This window comes from Nicotiana tomentosiformis, chromosome 4 (assembly GCF_000390325.3).
Source record: "Nicotiana tomentosiformis chromosome 4, ASM39032v3, whole genome shotgun sequence".
Lineage (NCBI taxonomy): Eukaryota > Viridiplantae > Streptophyta > Magnoliopsida > Solanales > Solanaceae > Nicotiana > Nicotiana tomentosiformis.
The window spans coordinates 86,665,177-86,686,544 of NC_090815.1; the positions used below are offsets into that span (position 1 = coordinate 86,665,177).

At 34.2% G+C, this 21,368-nt stretch overlaps 2 protein-coding genes across 3 annotated transcripts; one reads left to right on the forward strand and one right to left on the reverse strand.

Annotated features, from left to right (window-relative positions):
* Positions 1-931: 931 nt before the first annotated feature.
* LOC104093288 (probable galacturonosyltransferase 10) lies at positions 932-6,368 on the reverse strand. Its single transcript, XM_009599017.4, has 2 exons — positions 5,925-6,368; positions 932-2,616 (listed from the first exon to the last, which is right to left on the reverse strand). The coding sequence occupies exons 1-2, from the start codon at positions 6,075-6,077 to the stop codon at positions 1,165-1,167; spliced, it is 1,605 nt and encodes a 534-aa protein (XP_009597312.1). The 5' UTR covers positions 6,078-6,368; the 3' UTR covers positions 932-1,164.
* Positions 6,369-7,716: 1,348 nt separating this feature from the next.
* On the forward strand, positions 7,717-17,888 carry LOC104093287 (probable protein phosphatase 2C 11). Of its 2 annotated transcripts, none has more exons than XM_009599015.4 (9): positions 7,717-8,091; positions 9,503-9,645; positions 9,819-9,917; positions 10,012-10,170; positions 13,510-13,596; positions 14,188-14,279; positions 16,376-16,447; positions 17,242-17,382; positions 17,529-17,888. In XM_009599015.4, the coding sequence occupies exons 1-8, from the start codon at positions 7,880-7,882 to the stop codon at positions 17,368-17,370; spliced, it is 993 nt and encodes a 330-aa protein (XP_009597310.1). In that variant the 5' UTR covers positions 7,717-7,879; the 3' UTR covers positions 17,371-17,382; positions 17,529-17,888. The 2 variants fall into 2 exon arrangements, with proteins under 2 accessions (XP_009597310.1, XP_009597311.1); XM_009599016.4 differs by having other exon boundaries at positions 7,814-8,091; positions 17,242-17,387.
* Positions 17,889-21,368: the final 3,480 nt, after the last annotated feature.

Here is a 21,368-nt window from a genome sequence, read left to right on the forward strand (position 1 = left end):
AAAAAAGAATCTCTTTCTTATATTAATTCAAAATGATGCACCAAATAAGATATATAAAAAGCTGTAAGAAATAAAGGGATGTGAATAATTAAGGAAAATATTTAGTTTACATCTTCCCAAGTAGTATAATTTTATGTTAATTTTTTTTAATCATAAATTTAATGAAAAACGGAAGCATTTCTGATGTACTATAGCGTATGCTTGTCATATATTTGTAAAAGTGAGGTAGAGTTAGACACAAAAAGAAAAGTAGCATATCTTTCCTTACAGTTAGATCCGCTTCCTACGAATTTCTTGGGGATATAATGAATGCCTTTAATAATTGTGTTAATTCACCAACAAAATCAGATTTCAAGATTCATAGGGAAAAAGCAATGTAGCTGCGACAAACTCATAAGTGTTTCTTGAACGAAGTGATGAAAATTCAACCACAAAATGCAAAGGAAATTTTCTACGGATATCCTTCATTGAAACTATAACTTATTTGCATCTAAAGATTTGAGCTTTTTGGGAATCAATAATTCTTTATTTTACGTCTCAAACTGCATTTGTCGTAGCCCAAGAGATAGAATATATATGCAATTTATTACTACTTTTTTGGATATAAATTTTGTAACTATTGACACGTGTAAGGCACGTTTCTAGAGAAAAAAAATAATGTACTTACAGTGAAATTTTTTATAATCGTGTTGTTTAAATTACTCGTATCAGATTAAAATATAGTAGGTTCCTGATATGTTTATAAAATTAGATTTAACCCTTTTCTTGCATGGCAAAAGGTTGCGGATTTGTTTTCCGTAATCGGGTTCTCTTACTTCTTTTTATGTGGAAAAACTAAGGTGATTGGATCAATGAAAACATTTTCCAAAGAGCAGCACAACCGGCCACTTGATCAAAACTAAAATGCTAACCACTAGCCCAACAGGCCAGATCATACAACAGCACAGAATTATATCCATTCTCACTAACAGAATCATATAACAAGAGAAGATAACAATTTTGATGCCTTGATGTTTGCCAGTCTATACTACAATAAACTGGAATTCTGTTTAAATACAGAGATTAAAATAGTTAAAACCTTCCCATCTCACAGAATCCCCTAAAGGATTTCCAGAACAATGAGCACCACTTCTATTAGAACTACAATAAATCAATAATCCCAACTTAGTGAAAGTTGCATAGTTGTAATAAAGGATGACCATAATCAACATATTTTTCCCAGAGAGGTTTGTACTTTTCAATACCAATCTTCAACCAGGGTTTTGAGTTACCATTGTAATGCAGCACAGCCCCCTTTTCTATCAATTTGGGATCGACATTCGTGTAACCCAAACCTAAGACATGCCATGAAGGATTCAAAGCCTCTGTTAATCCATAGAAGGTCAGCAGTCCAGGTGGTAAAGTGCCAAGCTTCCACAAAGTGCGGTCGACATTCTTTTCCTGCCAGTAATGATATATGCCAGTAACATTCCTTTTTCGCCACTCAACCAAATCGAAAACATTCATCCCGAAGGCCCACCCACATGCATCAGGATCAAAATGTTGACGTATAAGTGGGTGAGAATAATTTAGGTACTTGTGATATCTATGAAATGTCTCCATGCAAGTCTCCACTGCACCATTTACATTGCCATTCATGTCTATGGAGAACAGAGCTGAAAGATCCTTCTGCACTACAACATCATCATCAAGAAATACAACCTTCTTCAGTGCAGGAAAAACTTCTGGAATATAGAATCTCAGATGGTTAAGCATAGATAAATATTTAGGGTTTCTGAACTTGATCGGAGTTCGGCTGTTATCATGGTTGCCAGAGAAGTAGTAGTTCTGGGTGTCAGAGTCTTGAAGTTGTTTGAGAACAGGTACATATGAAGCATTTAACCAACTAAAGTCTTCAAACTTTTGCACATCAACAGTCACTCCTCGGAAACTGTTCATGGTGAACCATGCCTTCATTGCAGCGTAGTTCACCTCGTCAGTTACAAGGTGGAAGACGACCATATCAGGATTCTTGGAATTCATAGCTGTTGAATTCACCACAACTGAAGTTGCAAGGATGTTGTCAGAAAATACACAGAAATGATACAGACCGGTGTCCACAAGTTTGGCAGCTACTTGCTTTTCTTCCTTGAATTTTCTCTGCAAATTAGAACTTCTGAACCATTCAGCTGTTAACCGGACACCAAGGCAGTACAGACTTTTAGGGACTTCTTCAGCAGCTATTTGTCCATATTTTGAACTCTTCTCACTGAAGGAGTTCATCTGTTCTTCAAGGCTTTGGATTTTAGCTTTCAGTCTCATAAACATGGTTGCACTGTCATAGTGAAATTGCTGGGCTTGGTAAAGCAGAAGTGCCATATCTCGAATTGCATTTTCTGATTCTCTGTTTGTCAAGGGACTTCTTCTTGATGCAGCATTAGAAAGAAGCATCTGTGAGTTGCGGATTTGAGCGCTTAGTTCCCATGCAAATTGAAGGTTGTTGCTTTCTTTTGCAATTACGACAATTGCCTTAGCGAGAGAAATCTGATCATTAAGTTGTCTTGCCATTGATTCAGGCCTCAGCATTTCTTCAGTGATGTTGAGACCATCCCCAGTTCTATCATGTCTATATGGCCTCTGCAAAGAAAGGAATAAGAGGACACATTCAGGTTTCTCCATAAGCTCACAAGAGACTGTCTGACAGAGGGAAAAACAAATTGCAGCGATCAACAACAACAACAACATCAACCCAGTAGTAATCCCACTAGTGGGGTCTGGGGAGGGTAGAGTGTACGCAGACCTTACCCCTACCCGGGGGTAGAGAGGCTGTTTCCGAGAGACCCTCGGCTCAGAGACAAAAGATCTGTAACAACACAGAAACCAGACAAATAGATCTGTAGCAGCTATCAAATAAGTTAATAAATCTCTATTGCAACAGGCTTCAGCTAATGAGTTACTAAATTCTTCCTCCAAAGATATGTAACTGTCTTGGTAGGTAAATAAGGAATCCAGCGCCAAATTTCTATTGTTTAATCAATGTACCACTACACACAAGTTACAGCACAGTATTATTCAGATTGGGCAGAACATCATAAGAATTAATCTCTCATCAGCATTGGAATTATCACTAATCTCTAAATGGCACTCAACCTATGGTTTTTTGTTCAGATTTCCACAAGTTTTTTCATTCACAAATGAGTAGAGGGACAGAATCTCAGGAGTGAGCATTAATAGTATAGTTGTAATCATTTGAGGTGCATTTAAGCTCTAAAGCCCATGGGCCTGTCTTAAATAAGGTGGCATCAAACAATGAGTACACCTGCCAAAGTGTTATATCAAATGCTATATGAACATCATAAACGAATAAGTTAGTGATTAAGACTATGAATTAGAAATTTAGTTATAGGAAAACTAAACACTAAGTTCAATAGAAACTTAAAATTGCATTGTATTGCATCTGGAAACAGATCTAAAATGGTTTTCGAACTTCATTGACATGATCTTTACTTTTTTCTTATTTAGTATGATTATGACATGAATTGACCTTGAATGATGAAGTGAAAATTCATATAGCCAACTCCAACTTGTCTGAGACTGAGACGTAGTAGTAGTTGTTGTTGTTGTTAAACGTCACTTATTGTAGTTTTTCCAATTCCTTTGTGTGTTTTGGTAGCCAACTCCAACTTGTCTGAGACTGAGACGTAGTAGTAGTTGTTGTTGTTGTTATATGTCACTTATTGTAGTTTTTCCAATTCCTTTGTGTGTTTTGGTAGACAATTGTTTTTCTTGCGCAACATACATATTTCTTCTTTTTTTCCCCGTGTTTGTGTTTTTTCACTAAAGCTGCTCTTTAGTCACTCTCTTGTACTTGAAGCTCCACAAGATTTTGGCATCGTTGTGCATTTTTCACATTTTAAAATACTAAGCATTAACGGGGAAGCTATTCAAGTTTCTAGCATCACCAACAGCTTTTTTTTCCTTTTCCACTCTGATTTCAGTTAAGCAGATACCATTTTGGCCTAGAATCAATGCAGCAAAGAATGTTGGAAATAAAAAGGCACTAAAAAGGGGCAGTCCGGTGCAAAAAACATCCCGCGTTCACGCAGGGTGTGGGGAAGGGCCGCACCCAAGGGGGTATGATGTAGGTAGCCTACTCTGATGCAAGCATGATTCCACGGCTCGAACCTGTGACCTATAGGTCACACAGAGTCAGAGACAACTTAACCGTTGCTCCAAATGGATAAATATCTATAGTTGAATGAAAAGCTTTAAGTTCATAAAAGTAAGATCGGGGAGGTCAGAGAAAAGAAAGGACAAAGAAGTATCATAAATTTCTGGACAAAGGTCCACACGTGTAGAAAACAATTTTGCAAAAAGAAGTCGCCATAGAATCAGAAAATTCCAAAAACATTCCCAGATGTTGTCAACACACATTCTCTTGTTGTTTTTCTACCTTTCTTCTCCCCGATTAGGAATATTTACGCTTTTACTAAGAAGCTTCTCAAATCAAGCTACTTCGTATGTCTCTGATCATCAAAGCTTGATAAAGGAACCACTTAAATAAAAATCAAATTGTATCATATTGTTTAATGCTAAATTAAGAAATTGTGAAAGCTGCAATTAATTATATATTAATTGGACAACTAACGGTTTCATTTAATTCTTCAAGAAATGGGGGAGTACAATATGGTATTTTCAATTTAGGAACTAGCCAACACGTTTGGACATCTCAATGTTCCCAAAAGGTTCAATTTGGTAGAAAGAGACTAAATAGTGCTATAATCTTCCATATCCTAAAGTAGGATGTTTAACTTACTTCCCTTTGTTTGTCATCTTACTCATCTTTGAAGCAGATTTGGTTGAGGCTGAGAGCATTAATTTGGTAGACCTTTATGGTACCCTAATGTCTTAAACAAGAATAATCCCTCTTCTTCTATCTTTTCTTTGTCCTTTGACCAAATTTGCTTTTATCCATCAGTACCAAAGGTCCTTCATGATAGCCTAAACTCCAGAAAGACAAATATGTCGGTTCGAAGCCTCAAAGAAGCCAAATATTTTTAAACACTAACCATACCACATAAGATATCTTTCAGCTTTACAGTTTTTGCCAAAATCAATACCTAACTCTCATGGTAACTGAAATAACGCCAAATTGGTTTACAAACTCACCCTAAAAGGCAGTCATGATCTCTTTGATTAATGAAATCATAATATAGAGCAACAGTACTTCTTGACACTTCGTCGCACGACAATAATATCAAAAGGTAATAGGAAAAAGAAAAGTTGACAAAAATTATCTGCTAATTCGTTGTCAGGCACTAAAACAGCAGTGATAAGGGACTTTGGGGGGGGGGGGATACATATCCTGACATAATTGCGTGCTCTTCGATAAGAAAAAATTACTTCAAATGCACTTGGAATATACCTTTGGAAGAAATAAAAACTTCATAATTTACATTTTAAAACGAAACAAAAATAAACCAACCAGCATAAAGTGATTTTTGGATATAGAGGTAAATTCATTTTCCATAAGAAGTTTCACAATATTTCCAGCTTTTCCTTGTTGTTTCAGTAGATCAGCATGCCGCCTTAGTTGCTATATAGCCAACCAAAATAATCATCATTTACCAAGTATTGCAATGACAATTACACCTAATAATGGTACAATATAATAACTAGATCTGGTGAATTGGTTCTATGCCCACCTAAGAGATCACATTGAAACAAAGAGCTATTTGGATCACAAATCAAAATCTATATAAATTAGGATGTAAAACAAAATATTGTGAACTCTAAATGGAAAACTGAGTAACCGAAAGCTCAAAGTTCCATAACCGACACAAACTCATCTAAGTAATTCCACGGGAAAAAAAAAAAGGATTTCTTAGCTTAAAAACAGAAGAAAAAAATCAGCAATTTATAAATGCTATAACAATGAATATTACCTTAGTATAAACCAATCTAGACGATGAATCGCGAGTTTCTCTGCTGAGCAAAATGATGAGCAGCAATATAGCCAATCCACACACAGTTAACCAAAACACATTGGAGAATCGCCGCCTTACCGGCCGCCGGAAATCCGAGTTCCTCCTCCTCATTTTCCGGCGACTACTAACTAAAACAAAATTTCGAGTGTTTGTTCAGAGTAAATCTGCGAAACAGTGGCTTTACTAACAGTACACTTTGGGGAACAAATCAAAGATAGTGGTGAAAGTTGAAGATTTGGGTAGAGAAGAATGATGTCAGATAGATCTACAAGAACGCCGAATGTTACATATGAAACGGTATTTTGAGTTCGATAATTTTTTTTGTTTACTCAATTTTTGTCTTGAGAACCAGGAAAAAGAGTGAGAAAATAACTGCAAAAATTTGATTGAATTGATTGAGACAGGGGTTTTGTGAGGTCATTTTTGATAATTTATACGGTTTTGTAGCTTTAGTTTTATGTTATTTTAAATATATTTTATATTTTATTTTTACACACAATATATGAAAATAAAGTAATCTTGTATAGGGTTACTTTTTGAATTTTTTTCTATTAAACGGTAATTCTTTGTGGGTGCCTTATTTTTATTTTGCAACATCAATTTCCAAAACTTTGTTTATATAGACCAAATGATGATAAAACTTGCAAATATTATTTGAGATAAAATTGTTGTTTAAATGTAACACTTTAAAATAATATGGAATATAATTTTTGATCACACTATTTTATAAAAATTATCAATTCTTGAATTTAATATTGTATCGTAATTTATATTTTTTTCTGTGTGCTAAAATTCAAAGTTGCTTCAACTAAAAGGATTGAATGAAGTGAAGATGAAAATATAATATCTTGAAGAGTTTAAAATTATATGCATTATCAATATAAGTAATTTTTCACATTTTTAGATCCCTCAAGATTAATAATTGATTATTATTAGATCACTCGAATAATATATGATCAGTTTAAACAAATTTCATGGTCCACGCCCAAGACATTAACTTTTTCTAGGTTTAACTGCATTTTTTCTCTCTTGGAGTCGTTTGGCAGGGTGTATAAAAATAATGCTGAATATGGTTAATAATAATATTGATATTAGTTATACTAGTATTAGTTGTGCTCACATATTTCTTATCAATTGTTTGGTTTGATGTATTAAAGTATTGCACAATTTTTAAAAGAATTATTTGCTTACAGAAATACCCACATAACTAGTCCATCACTTTATTTTTTTTAAAAAAATATATGTTGAGGAATGTTTTTATATGAACAAGGTTTTAAGAAAATTATTTAATTTGTCTACATATATTTAGTATAGAACTAAATATTTTTTTATAAAAAAAAAAAATATTCTAAGTATTTATTTATTTACTAGGGATATAATTTTATTTCTCACTTTCTTGGATTAATTCAAACTTGCATTAATATAATAGCATATTTTAATCAAACATAAATTTTGAAAGATAATTTTATCTTTAACTAAACTAATGCATGCATTAAAACTCATTGCATTGTTAATATCATGGTTTCTTATGCATTAGTTATGCATAAGATAATACCAAATATAGTATATAACTAATATATAAATTCAAAAAATATACCAAATAATTTATTATGAATACATAAAATTAATACATGCATTATTTTATCTAATGCATCGTAACAAACCATGGCGCAGAATCTTCTTCTAAGTTTATCACAAGTTGTTTTCGTTATAAGCAAAAAAGGAAAGTAAAAAACGAAGGGAGTACAGCGAAAGCAGTTAGGATTAAGGGGCAGAAAGGTAACTCCAAAAAAAAAACCGAATTTAGCAGTCCATAATTCGATTCCAAATTATTATTTTTTAAATCTAATAAACTGATTCTTTTTTCGCACATAAGAATTAAGAAGAAGTAAAAAAAACCGAATGCGGCGACCATGATGAACGTTGACAAGAAAGAATCCGATCGTAACCTTCCAGAACTTTCTCCACCGTCCATGGAGAACCATCCACCGGCACCGGCAGCGACACCGTCACGGAAACCACCAAAAGAACCTACTGCGCCGCCGCAGATGAAACAGTCGCCGTCAACAACTGTCATGATTCCTTCTATTGATCCCAATGCCCTCTTTAGCGGCGGCGGTATTAGGTTAACTGCATTATTGCTCTCCTGTTTTATTTTCTTTCTTTCTGCTGAATTTATTCGCTGTTAGTTGTTGTTAATGCTGTAAATTGTCCATCGTTATTTTTAGTTTTTTTTTTTTATGATTCGAGAAATGATAATGGCTTTCCACTTTTTTTCCTACTGCATTATGGACTGCTCGTTAATTATTCCGAGTTTATGATTATTTTGATTATTTTTTGTAGTGTGAGAAAGGATAATGAGAGTTTGCAGTTGCTATTTATACTCGAAATTATGGTGTAAAGTTGGATTTTGTTAGTTTTTTCTACAACTTTTTCCAAAGTATTCTTTGATTTACAAAGTTGGGGGGCAGTATTTACCAAAGGTGTAATATGAACATATAAAGTAGGCGCCTTTGATAAGTGATTTCCTCATGAGATTATGATATCCTAACTAAACAAGCGGAAACAAGACGTGGCAGAGAATTACTTCAATTACAAGCTTTTTCCATACATAAAGTTTATCTCTTCAATCTATATATCATTTCATAATGTCAATAGGAACCATTCTTCTGTTTGGTCTCCATTCATCCTTAAAACCTTAGCTACGATCTAATACTGTTGGCAAGCGAGAATTTGTTGGGGAATTAACATATCAAAGTATTATCTCCGCGCCATACACGAAGCCGCAAATATGTTCTATTTCTGCTTCAAACCTAGGTCTATTTTGAGAGATTTTGATTTGATAATACTCCCTCCTGATGTACTTATCCAAAAAATAAAAATTAAAGAAGATACTCTCCTGCTGTTCTTGCTGGCCTGGCCGCTATTGCCATCCACTGACTAGATATACTGAACGACATGGAAAAATTCCACAGAAAGAGGCATCCATGCGCCATCTCAGATTCCATAAATTGATTATGGGTCCATTTCCTATTTTGATTATAGGAAAGTGATATTCTTATAAATATCCTTCCATCCTTTCGTTATTCTCATTGAATGAGCAATTCCATATAGCAATATGATGTAATTGGTCCTCCCTTTCCTTGGACTCCATATCTCATCACTGACCTTCCTCCACCCTGATCTTCCATCATGTGTCTCCAAATCCAGTTTCCTAATAGTGCTTTGTTTAATACTTACCCATATGGTATGAAATCAAAATACTCCACTGTGGGGTATGTTCTGTAGCTTAAAGAGCCGGTCACTGGCCAAGTTATGTCTTGAACTTCAGCCTGGTTGCCTGTTTTGGTTGAGGATATTAACATTCAAATTCAGACTGATAAATGCATTTTCTTTTGTTCAGATTTTTAGATTTTCAATATGGCTGTATCTTCGTTGTGGGCAGCAACAATTAATGCAGTGCTATTCATTTCTAAGGATATGTTTGGGGTGACCTTTTATAAGAAACTAACTGATTTATTTTTCTTTTCTTGAAGCTTTCTGACTGGAAACAAAAGTGCTAAATTCAGCTACGGATATGCTAGTTTTAAGGGGAAACGGGCTTCCATGGAGGACTTTTATGAGACAAGGATATCAGAAGTCGAAGGTCAAATGGTGGCATTCTTTGGTGTTTTTGACGGTATCTCTCAGTATTTCTTGCATATCGTTTCAGGATAGGCCTTTCCTACTTTCAGAGTGTAATTCTTCATTTAATGTCATCTTAATTGTTGTAGATAGGAAAATCAACGCATGAAAAAAACCTTTTAGTGACCTGTATAATTGTTTATCCCTTTATATTCTGCTTGTTATTAGGTCACGGTGGTTCAAGAACAGCAGAATACCTGAAGAACAACCTCTTTAAGAATTTGAGTGGTCATCCTGATTTTATCAAAGATACGAAGTCAGCTATAGGTATGAATCAGAGGGGACATATTCTGCGTAATTTCTAATTTCATCCTATCTTCTGTCTTCTGTATCATTTAATGGGAAAGGCTCTTGAATGCAGTTGAAGCATTTAAGCAGACCGACGCCGATTACCTTAATGAAGAAAAAGGCCAGCAAAAAGATGCTGGTTCAACAGCATCAACTGCTGTTCTTATAGGTGATAGATTGGTTGTTGCAAATGTGGGAGACTCTAGAGTCGTCGCTTGTAGAGATGGTTCAGGTTTGTTGCATGTCTCTATATAATTATATGCAAAATTTTCACAAACACGGCTTGGTTTTCAGAGAGACATATATATAGTTTGGTTTATCGCAAGGTTGGTTATTTTTCTTTTGTGGCTTATCTTTGTTATAGATAAATGCTTTATCAAGGAAAGTACATATGAAAGTGGTAGAACTCACAGGGGAGGAAGTGTTTCAGTAGATTTATGAGAAGTATTCTTTTGGGCTGTATATAATTGTGATTCTGGAACTACATTTTGCAACTTTCAGCTCTTTCTTCATTCTCATATCAATGAGAGTTTACTTTATTTGATAAAAAAGGTGGGTGTTACCCATTTAAAGAAAGTATATAAACCCGAGCAAACAAAATAAGAATAACTGGGTACATTTCAGATTTTCCAAGCAATCTTTTTGCTCTAGGTGAGCACAAGAGCTTTAAAAATTCTAATTTGTGAAAAGCTTGTCCTGTTTTCTAGGGAAATAAGATAATTAAGTAATCTGCCACGTTTCTTTATGTTGTAGTCTTTGATTTTCTTCTTTGGCCATCTTTCCTAATTGGTGTGTCTTGCAAGTTGACATAGAGGCTGTAACAAATAATCTTATTAGCAGAAAAAAGGACCAACAAAAAGAAGGCCAGAGAAAATGCAAATGTTAGTCAAAGGTCTGAATTGTTGATAGTGAAAATAAGGATAAATTCTGTCTTAGGGCTTTGGTCTAGTGTTACGAGCGCAACACATGATATGTGGGTTAGGTGCACGTCATGGTTCGAATTCTGTTGTAGACAAAAGTCCGGTATTTAAGTGGAGAAGGTTAGAGGTGCAGACCCATTATCCACCGAGTTTCAAACCGTGTGCCACCATCCCTCGGGATTTCTCGGCTATCAAGAAGAAAAAATGAACAAGGATAAATTCTTTACCTAAAAAAGGATTATTTTTTATTCCTATGTGTTTGAAGTTCTCATGATATGTATAAATGATTTCTGCAGTTTGTAGGTAGGAAACTTAACTGGCATGGTTATTTTTATACTTTTTTGTATATGGGTTACAAATAAAAGTTCTTTACTCATTTTGATAACAAGAAGACTAGGTATAATTGGATGTTTCTTATCTATACTATCTATAAAGTCTCAATGATTTGCGAGTTTAGTGTTTTGGTTTTTCCAACCCCATATTATACTTTCCAAAATTTTGGAGCGGAACTGAGCATCCATTTTTCTTTTCAAATTCAGGAAATATTTGGTATTGCTTGAATGGTTGATTGATTAATTACGTTTCCAAAAGTTTAATATGGCTAATATATGGTATTCCATAGACCATAATAAGAGAGGGACAATAACTTAGGAAAAGCATATTTAAAAATGTAGAAAATATAATATATACAATCAAATACCACCAAGCATAAAAATCAAATAATCAAAATAAATTAGTATAAGACATTGAATTCAATTCTCTTTGATTTTCTCTTTATCTTAAAATAAATCGTAAACTACTACGTCATATTGCATTGCTGTGAAATCAAACATTTTTCGGATAAGATAAATCTTTCACACCAAACACCATCAGAAATAAAAATTGTATAATCTTAATAATGTTTAATCTAAATAAAACCTCAATCTGACAAATTAGTTTAGATTTGTTTTTTATGGAATAATATTCAAATAATTGCTAGGCAATTATATTCCATGCAGATGTGCCAAAAAAAGAAAAAGCTAAACTAATTTAACTTTCTTTTAGTACCAATATTATGAATTGAAGTTTACTTTTTTGGATAAGGTAAATTATAAGATTTAAGTTCCTAAATCTACTTTATAAACCACTAATAAATTATTTGACTTAAGGTGACTAAAAACTGAAATAGGTGGTCTGTTGAAATCTTTCAATAAAGTTTTAACAAGGAAAAGATCATCACACCGTTAAAGTTGCTTATTATTTAGTTAAACTTTGAGAACATATGCTTTACTTAATTATATTTGAGTTAGTATTATTTGTATAGTAAGTTGTTAAATCAATTTTCGGATTAACTTGGACTAAGATTAACTTCTCAAGATATTTGGAACCTACATGAAAAGTAGTTAAGTACTACAAATTGCAGAACTCTTTGTACGAAAAATGTGAAAGAGTACATTTTAACTGTTCGTCAAGGTTCACCTAATTTGATCTCCTTTAATTGAAGGTGAAAATTTTTGGGACACTTGAGTGAAGTTCCTATTTTTCGCTGTATGGATTGAAAAGGAAATGTACTTATAATTTTTTATGTACCGACTAAAAATGAAATGTGGTTATTTTGAAATGGAGGAATATTTCTGTTTGAAGTTAGATTTGCAAAATTAAGAAGAAATCATTATGCAATTTAGGTGTTCATTAAGATTTTTTAGTGGTATTACTATCAGCAGAGAACGAGTGAAACAAAAAGATTACATGTGTAATTCCTTAAAAAATTATAGAATTAACTTACCATCACGAGGTAAATCGTGCCGGAGAGAAACAAAAAGGAAAGATGAGGAAGTTAAACTAAAATTGTTGACCTAATATAGTGGATAAATAAAGAAAAATACTCCTCATTGATGGAAATTTACAAAATAATAACTACACAATATATTTGGTTTTATATATTTAAATATCAGTTCTAAAAAAACCGCCACATAGAGAATTATTAGGTATCTATTTTTTCCTTATCGAGTGTAAGAGATTCAGTTACTTCAATTGTTAGTTTTTGAATTGAAACACTAAAGGAAGTGAAATAACATGACAAATTCATTGGAATGAGAAATTAAAAGTAAAACACTCCTAACCCAGCTTATATATATGGAGTACTTATTATTTGAGAAGGCAAACAACTGTTTTTAATTTTTCAAGAATTTGGTTTGCCAAGTGTACATTTAAAAATCAACCAGAAATATTTTACATTCACTTGTCGAATGATGCTATATATCTTAGGATCAATGGAATAACTTTCAGCAGTTTTGTATTCCGCTATACCCATATACTTATGTATTTACCGTCTTACAAAATTATAAATTTATAAGAAAAAATATTCTTCATTCACTGTTTTTATGGTGTGCAATGTATGTGCGTGCAAACTAGTTTAATGATGGTATGGGTGGAAGAAAACAATCATTCTCATTGGGCTTGACTCTTGAGCTTTATTCCCTAGTATATCACAGCATCTTGATGAACTAGATGGCGGCTGTATATATTCTTCTGTAATTCCAACATATCTGAACTTAATTATTTTTTCCCTCAGATTTCGAAAGTGAGTTCCGGAAGTGATTCCATCATGTTGAATGATTATTCATTTTTTGTTATTTGGTTGTGAAGCATAACTGTTGCAATAAATGCAGCTATTCCTTTATCCATCGATCACAAGCCTGACAGATCTGATGAGCGTGAAAGGATAGAACAGGCTGGCGGTTTCATCATCTGGGCAGGTAAAAGTTTGTTGCAGTCTCTTTTTATGTGTTTCTTGGTGCTTGATTGGACCAGTAAATGTACCGGAGACTGAAGTCACGAAGAATTGTATTATTCCACGTTCTTTTTTATATGTAATCAAATTCTCTCTTTTTTTCTATCGGGTTCTGTACATTTCCATACAGAATCTTCCAAAACCACATTGTCTAGCCCTTGCAAACTTCATTATTTGTGAAGTTTGAGCTTCACAAAAAATTGCTATTCAATCATTGTCTGTAGCTGGGCTAGGAGAATTTATTATGTAACTGTTTAGTTAAATATTACTCCCTCCATTTAATATGTGGCAAATTTTAAATGGTCACGGAGTTTAAGAAAGAAAGGAAGACTTTGAAACTTGTGCTCTTAAAATTTGGTTCATGTGGTTTCTTTATTATGCAACTGCTTTATGTGGTTTCTTTTCCTGGCAGTGCCTTATATGAGCAATACTACATATCCGTGCTTGCATGCCTTAGGTGCTTCCTAGTGAAATTTATTACCGCATGTAAATATGTTACATCCTCTTTTTCCTCTTAGTTGAATTCAATGCAGTGTCCTGCTGCTCTGTTCTTCAGGTACATGGCGTGTAGGTGGGGTACTGGCTGTTTCTCGTGCATTTGGAGATAAACTGCTAAAGCCATATGTTGTGGCAGACCCAGAGATTCAGGTATTTTGGCTTTTGTTCTTGAAGCAATAGTTTGTCTTCATTTCCTGCTCTATTTGCTTGATCTGTCAAGGCTCAAGAGCATGGTGCAGTTTGAGATTATAAGGGAAGTTATCGTGTTGTTAGCTTCTTTAAATGGAACTTTTTTGGTTCAAATGGTAACCTACATCTACCCTACCAACACCACTTCCTATGTCATGCCCAAAAGCTGGACAGACGGATTGGCACTTGATGTCTTAAACTTACCATCGAGCAAACCAACTTTCTAAACATGATCATGCATGAGTAGGAAACATGAAACTCTTCATAAACATTTGCATAAGTTCATAAATATCCTAAGACATTAAATAGTTATTGATACATGAATATGAGAGTTCAGTAGAATGACAAAAGGACATAAACTAGACCTACAACGTCTATGGAGCCTATGTACCTCCGTAACCAGTCATACATAATTTCAAATAAATCATATTCGTCTTTGATAAACTTACCAAGGGCTATAGTCATAGTGATCCTCCTATTCAACTACTTCGATCATTTTTTAGCACCAAGCTAGAACTAGTTGGATAGATAGAGGTGGTGAAATCTAACCTTTGAATCGATCTTCTTTAGTTGGGCGGATCGCTTGAGTGTCAAAACCAAGATGGTGGTTGTTTTTCCTTGGCTAAAAGAATACCGGTGACAAGGCCTCGGCTATACCCAAAAATAAAAAAAAATAAAAAAAGTCAATAACCAATCCCCACGGCATAAAGTGGGCTCACCAAAAATTGGGAGTGTGAAGGAGAAGCCTAGAAGGTGGTAGAGTCGCCCGGAGTATCAACACTTACAATCACAACATGAGTGAACGCCCCCGCAGAGGGACGTGAGTATAATAATAAAGTACTGCATGAGTATCACTGTCTCCCTCACAGAAGGGTGAGCGATACTTACGGAAAACGTGAATGCATAATCACAACATTATAAAGCATTTGAAAACTTGACAACCTGTAAGAAACTTTAAACTTAAATATTTTCATTTCATATCGTAACCCTAGGGAGTGCATAAGCTCACTAACTCAAACTATCCAGTCTAGGTATCAGCTCGACTGGAGGAGCCGTCTCACCATAATGCCGCATGGTGTGACATGTCCGACCTAGGGTATTGACTCGATTAGATGAGCCCTCTCACCAAAACCTTTTTATGAATCTGATATGAAGGTTGCATGCAACATGTTTAAACTTAACTATTGCATAATAAAGGGTTGGTTAAAATTACACTTGGAATGGTAGGGTGAAGTGAGAACTCGAGACCAAGCTGCTCGTGTTAAAATATTTTGTCAGAACGTATTTCTTCCCTCTACAAATTTGTTTCTCAGACCAGCCTTTAAGTTTTGGAGGAATGCATTAATTGCCCTCCATTGTAGCTGTTGTATGAAAATTGAGCAGTAATTGAGCATATTGACCTGAACTGTGATGAAATTTAGAATAGGGAAGAAGGCAAGGAAACTAGAAATACCAAGCCCTTCCTTTTTCTCCTATTCCACCACACTGTTTTAATGAGACCATAACCATCAGAATTTACAATCATTTCATGAGAAAACATTGCTATTTTTCCCCACGCTTATAGATGGAAGAAAGATACGTTTGCATAGAGGTTTGGCAGTTCCTATGCAAGGAGTGTTGGTAGACTGTATCTCAGTAGAAAAAGTTTGAGCTGGCACATTGCACTTATAACATAAGCATACAGGGGGAAACTGACATTAAGCTATATCTTTTATTTTGTAGTATTTAGCAGCTGAAGTATTTTTGGTTTCCCTGAATTAATGCTGTGTTTTTCTTAGCACATCTTGACCCTTTGATTACCCTCCCCAGACCCCACTTGTGGGAATTAACTGGGTTGGTTGTTGTTGTTGATTTGCTTGTTTTGTTCTGATATTGAAACCCAGTTGTTTTACTGAACCAAAATATTGCTACTTACATCTCTCTCTCTCTCTCTCTCTCTCTCTCTCTCTCTCTCTCTCTCTCTCTCTCTCTCTCTCTCTCTCTCTCGTATAATTAGCTTCCGAAGTTGATGATTTGTATTGATGTTCAGTGCATTGATATTTGATCTCCTTTTTCAGGAAGAAGAAATTGATGGTGTAGATTTTATAATAATTGCAAGTGATGGACTTTGGAATGTCCTGTCTAACAAGGTCAGGTTTCATTTGCTAAACGTGTTATACACCTTTCGTGGTGTTTCAACACTAACCAGTTTTCCTCAACTTACATACTCTTAGTAAGATGATAATGCTAAATGTATACTTGAGACCTCAGAGCTTGGTTTTAAGGATTGAATTTGAATACATCTTGCGAGGGGTTTCTTTTATTTCTTCTGTCTTTATTTGGACGAATCTGGAGCTTGTCCTTCAAAGGAGGGATATCAAAAAACTGTTACTATTAAAACCTTTGCTAAGCTCATTAGTGGTCAGGAACTGTATTTTATAATTCAAACTTAAGCTCAAAATTTTGGTCCTGGTCTTGAAATTGAGGGGGAAAGACTTCTTAATATATTCAATATTCAGGGAGTTTGAAAATGGAGATTATTATACTCCGGAAAAATGGAACTGGTTCTTAAGCTTAGAGCTCGATCCACAGGTGATTCAAGGGAAGCTATTTTGCTTAGGCAAGCTCAAGTTTGGTTAGGGATGATTCCTAGAGCCTTGTGTAATACTTTTACACATTCCTTGTTTATACAGGTAGAAGAAAGTAACAAACCAGGAAAGTTCTCTTTAGAATTAGTAGCTTCTTCTGTAATTCTATTTTCATGATTGTTAGCATATGACAGTAGCTTTGCAGTGATTCAACATGCAAACTTTGCTGTTGTGTATCTAATATGTTGATATTTGCTGAGTGGTCCAAAATATTCATGCATATTAATCTTCTCTCTTCTAGTTGCATCAACTAGTAATGAATTTTCAAGGGTCTAACTTCTCTTCATTACATACAGGATGCTGTGGCCATCGTGCAGGACATAAAAGATGCTGAAGCAGCATCACGTAAGCTTATAGAAGAAGCTTATTCAAGGGGTAGTTCTGACAACATCACCTGTGTAGTTGTTCGATTTGAGAGCGCATGAATAATGGACCTGGTAAGGTCTGCCTACCTTTCTTCACTTACAAACATATAAACTAAGCAAACTCTGAACACCTTCTCCTTTTCTGTTTTATGACATACTTGCTCATTTTCTCCAGCATTAAGAATGATGTATGTCAATAATGCTACTTAACTCTGCAGATAAAAGATTCTGAAGGAGGATGTAGGCCTTGTAACTAGCTTATTTTTCCAACTTCGCCATACTTCTAGTGATGATTAAGCTTCTCGGATGGCCATGTCACTTGGAGTTGTAGTCGTGGGGATTTTTACTAATGGTCTCTGCTTATAGACTTGTAAATTTACTTTCAATTGTTGTGTGATGACAAAGTGTAAATCACGCTGGTATACTTTTAGTTTTTTTTTCTCTCTCTCTTTCACATATAGCTATCATGATAGGCATTCTCTGTTCCACTTGGCCTACATAGAATTCTTAATCGAATGCTTTCTGACATTGTATTCACGTAATATTTTCAGTGGAAAACAGAAATTAGATATTCTCTACTTATGGTTTTCTGCTAAGATTGTATTGGTTAATGTCTTGGATTTCTACCTGCATTACTCTGAGTGGTGAATCTCTCTCAGGAATTAATGGCATTTTCTAAAATATTATGTGGAAGGAGATCAAGTTTTGGTTGCCATTAGATTTGTCAGGAACTTGTGATTTAGGATGCAGACTAAGAAGTTATGGAACATTCACAGGGAAACAGTATCTGAACAGTTGAAAGCTATAACAACTTATTTGGATTCAGAAAAATTTACACAGCTGGCTGGTTGTTCAACTTGGGCAGATGTATCATGTAAAGCTATATGTTTGGTCTATCAGCGACTGGCAAAAGATCTCGAATACTCAACCTTATTTTTGCCAACTTTGGGAGCTAAACTCCTAATTACAAACAAGTAACATCCCTAGAGCTATAGCTCTAATGAACCTGATCGGTTTGGGTTTCTTAATGGCATTAAAATCCTATTAAATTTTGATAAATTATTTAAGTCTAATATGGATTTAAATTAAAGTTCAACTTGGGATTTTGGGCTACATTCGGTTGGGCTCAAAAGATGAGCCCATTTCAATAGTCTAATGTCCAAATGGCTATTAGCTCACGGTGATTTGCACAAAATTTTCTCATCTTGCTTGCTTCTAGCGAAGCTTCTAGCCCTAAATAATTGGAATTATGGTATGGCGGGAATACTGTCGACCATTACAAGCGATAGCGAATTCAGCCACATTCTTGGTTGTACAATCCAAATTCTCAAAGAAAGCAGATACCCATCCGCATTCATTTTAACAAAAAAGACTGTAAGGGGAAACCATCTAACAAAAATATTCGTATATTCTCGCTCATCCACAGGTTTTTCCCAAGCCAAAATCTACTCCTAACAAGTTGCTGGATCAAAGTAGTACATTATACATCTGTCCGCCAGCAGCGGAGGGTGTTCGATTCCCGTTATACGGAATGTGGCGAAAAAGACTGATTCAACGAGATATGCCTGCATGTCGAGAGTTCGCTCCCTCTCTCTCAGCTAAGGAAAGAGATAGAGAATTCATGTACTTCGCTATTTCCTGCGGATCTATCGTATCGTTACTTCTCTCTGATTGTGATTTCCCATGTGTCGTACTATACCGCTAAGGAAAACAAACAAGAACCAGGCTAGGCTACTCCTCCTCCCCTTTCTGAATCAAATTGTCCTTGCGCTTACCACTTCTTAAAACTTGCGAGCGAGTGTCGATCGCTCCATTGCCTGGGCAAGATCTAACGACTCCTGCCCAAAGATGGCGGGTTGCGAATTCAGATTAGCTACTGCCAAAGAGGCCAGGAACGAGCTTCCGCTTTATCTAAAGAAAAAACAAGTTCTTCGACAGGACCATCCCGACCGAGGGCGTTCAAGTCAAACCCACCCCCTATTTTACTAAGCCCGGAAAGAATGCCCACCAAGTTCAGATAAGGGAATGCTTTCCCCAACCATTAAAGGAAAGGTTCGACGAAGGGGCGGTTCGGGGAGGACTCACCTGTTAGTTAGTACTCCCTTGATTTTTTAACCCCACTTGTCCCATGGGCAGAACTTTAAGTTTAACAAGTGTTGCCCCTCGTTTGCCCGATGAGCAACACTTTTGACCTTACAATTTTGCGAATGGGGCAAGCGGGGGTCAAAAAGTCAAGACCGTTCATTTTTAAGGTCATTAGGTGTAATTTCCTGGAGAAAACTACACAGCTAAGCATTTTTTTAAAAAGTATTTAAGAAAATAATATCATTTGTTGTTTATTCCAAAGATTTTTTTACATTATTAATAAATGGCAACCCAGTGCACTAAGCTCCCGCTATGCGCGGGGTCCGAAAAAAAACCTAACCACAAGGGTCTATTGTACGCAGCCTTACTCTCACTGCATAAATTCCAAAGATTAATATATTGTACAAATTATGCACACAATTAAGGAGTCACAAATCATGGAATCTATTACACTCTCTCTCCTCTTTATGTTTTATCCTAAATTTCACTGTCTATCTCCTCTTATTTTCTTCATTTTCACTCAAAATGTATTTTAAATATATTCTAATTATATATAATATATTGAAACTATCCATTTCCCCTTGAAATTTATCGCCTCTTTTGCCAGTATCTTTGAACTAGGTTCTCTCAAAATCTCTCGAGTCTCTGAAAATCAATTCGTTTGCGAACCCAAACACTAATCCGCACAAATTTTTCCGCTCTGTTGAAACCAAAATTACTTCCGACTTGTGAAACATACCAAACCCAAAAACCAATACTCCTTCAGTTTGATTGAAGGAAATATTGGTGGTCGTGAGAACTAGTATTAGTAATTTTCGCAATTGCATCGTAAATGAAGATGAAGGGAAAGGGAACTAATAAAGAATAGAAGTAAGATCATGTGCAGACCATAGTATTGTTTATATATATATATATATAGTAATATACCAGTGCATGTTACATATATAATATTTATGAAACAATAATATATTCTATATATGTAATATTTATACGATAAATATATAGCATACTAAATCATAAAATTAATTATATGCTCAAAAAAGTCATATATCACTATGCATATCCACATAATTATATTATATATTAGTTATATATACGTCGTGTGTAATATAATAGTAATATACAAGTAGTATACTATATAATAATATTTATACAACTATAATATATTTCAAATATTATATATATTATTGATACAACTATTATATACTAGATAAACTATACTTATTATTTTTAGGAGTATAATATATATAAATCATTTATATGCCTGTTTTCATATTCTAATATACCAATATATATATATATATATATATATATATATATATATATATATATATATATATATATATATATATATATATATATATATATATATATATATATAATATTCTATATATGTAATATTTATACGATAAATATATAGCATACTAAATCATAAAATTAATTATATGCCCAAAAAACATCATATATCACTGCACATATCCACAAAATTATATTATATATTAGTTATAATATATACCTCGTATCTAATAAAATAACATAATTATATTATATATTAGTTATATATACGTTGTATTTAATATAATAGTAATATACAAGTAGTATACTATAATATTTATACAACTATAATATACTTCAAATATTATATATGTTATTTATACAACAATGATATACTAGATAAACTATACTTATTATTTTTAGGAGTATAAAAGGAATCAAATATAACAATAAAAATAAACATGTAAAGAAAACCTCCCATCACGTTCCCATATTTAAAAATCTATGTTCTTTTTCATTTAAAAAAAAAGAAAGATAACGGGAAAACCAAAAAGGAAAAAGAAAAAAGGCAATAGAAAATGAACAATAATGTGGTCTAATGGTTGTGCAGTCTTGTTCCCTATAAATCAACTAAATGCAGTAACTTACCACATTAATTACCTTTTGGCATTTTTAAGACTTCCGCTAAAAATAAGCAA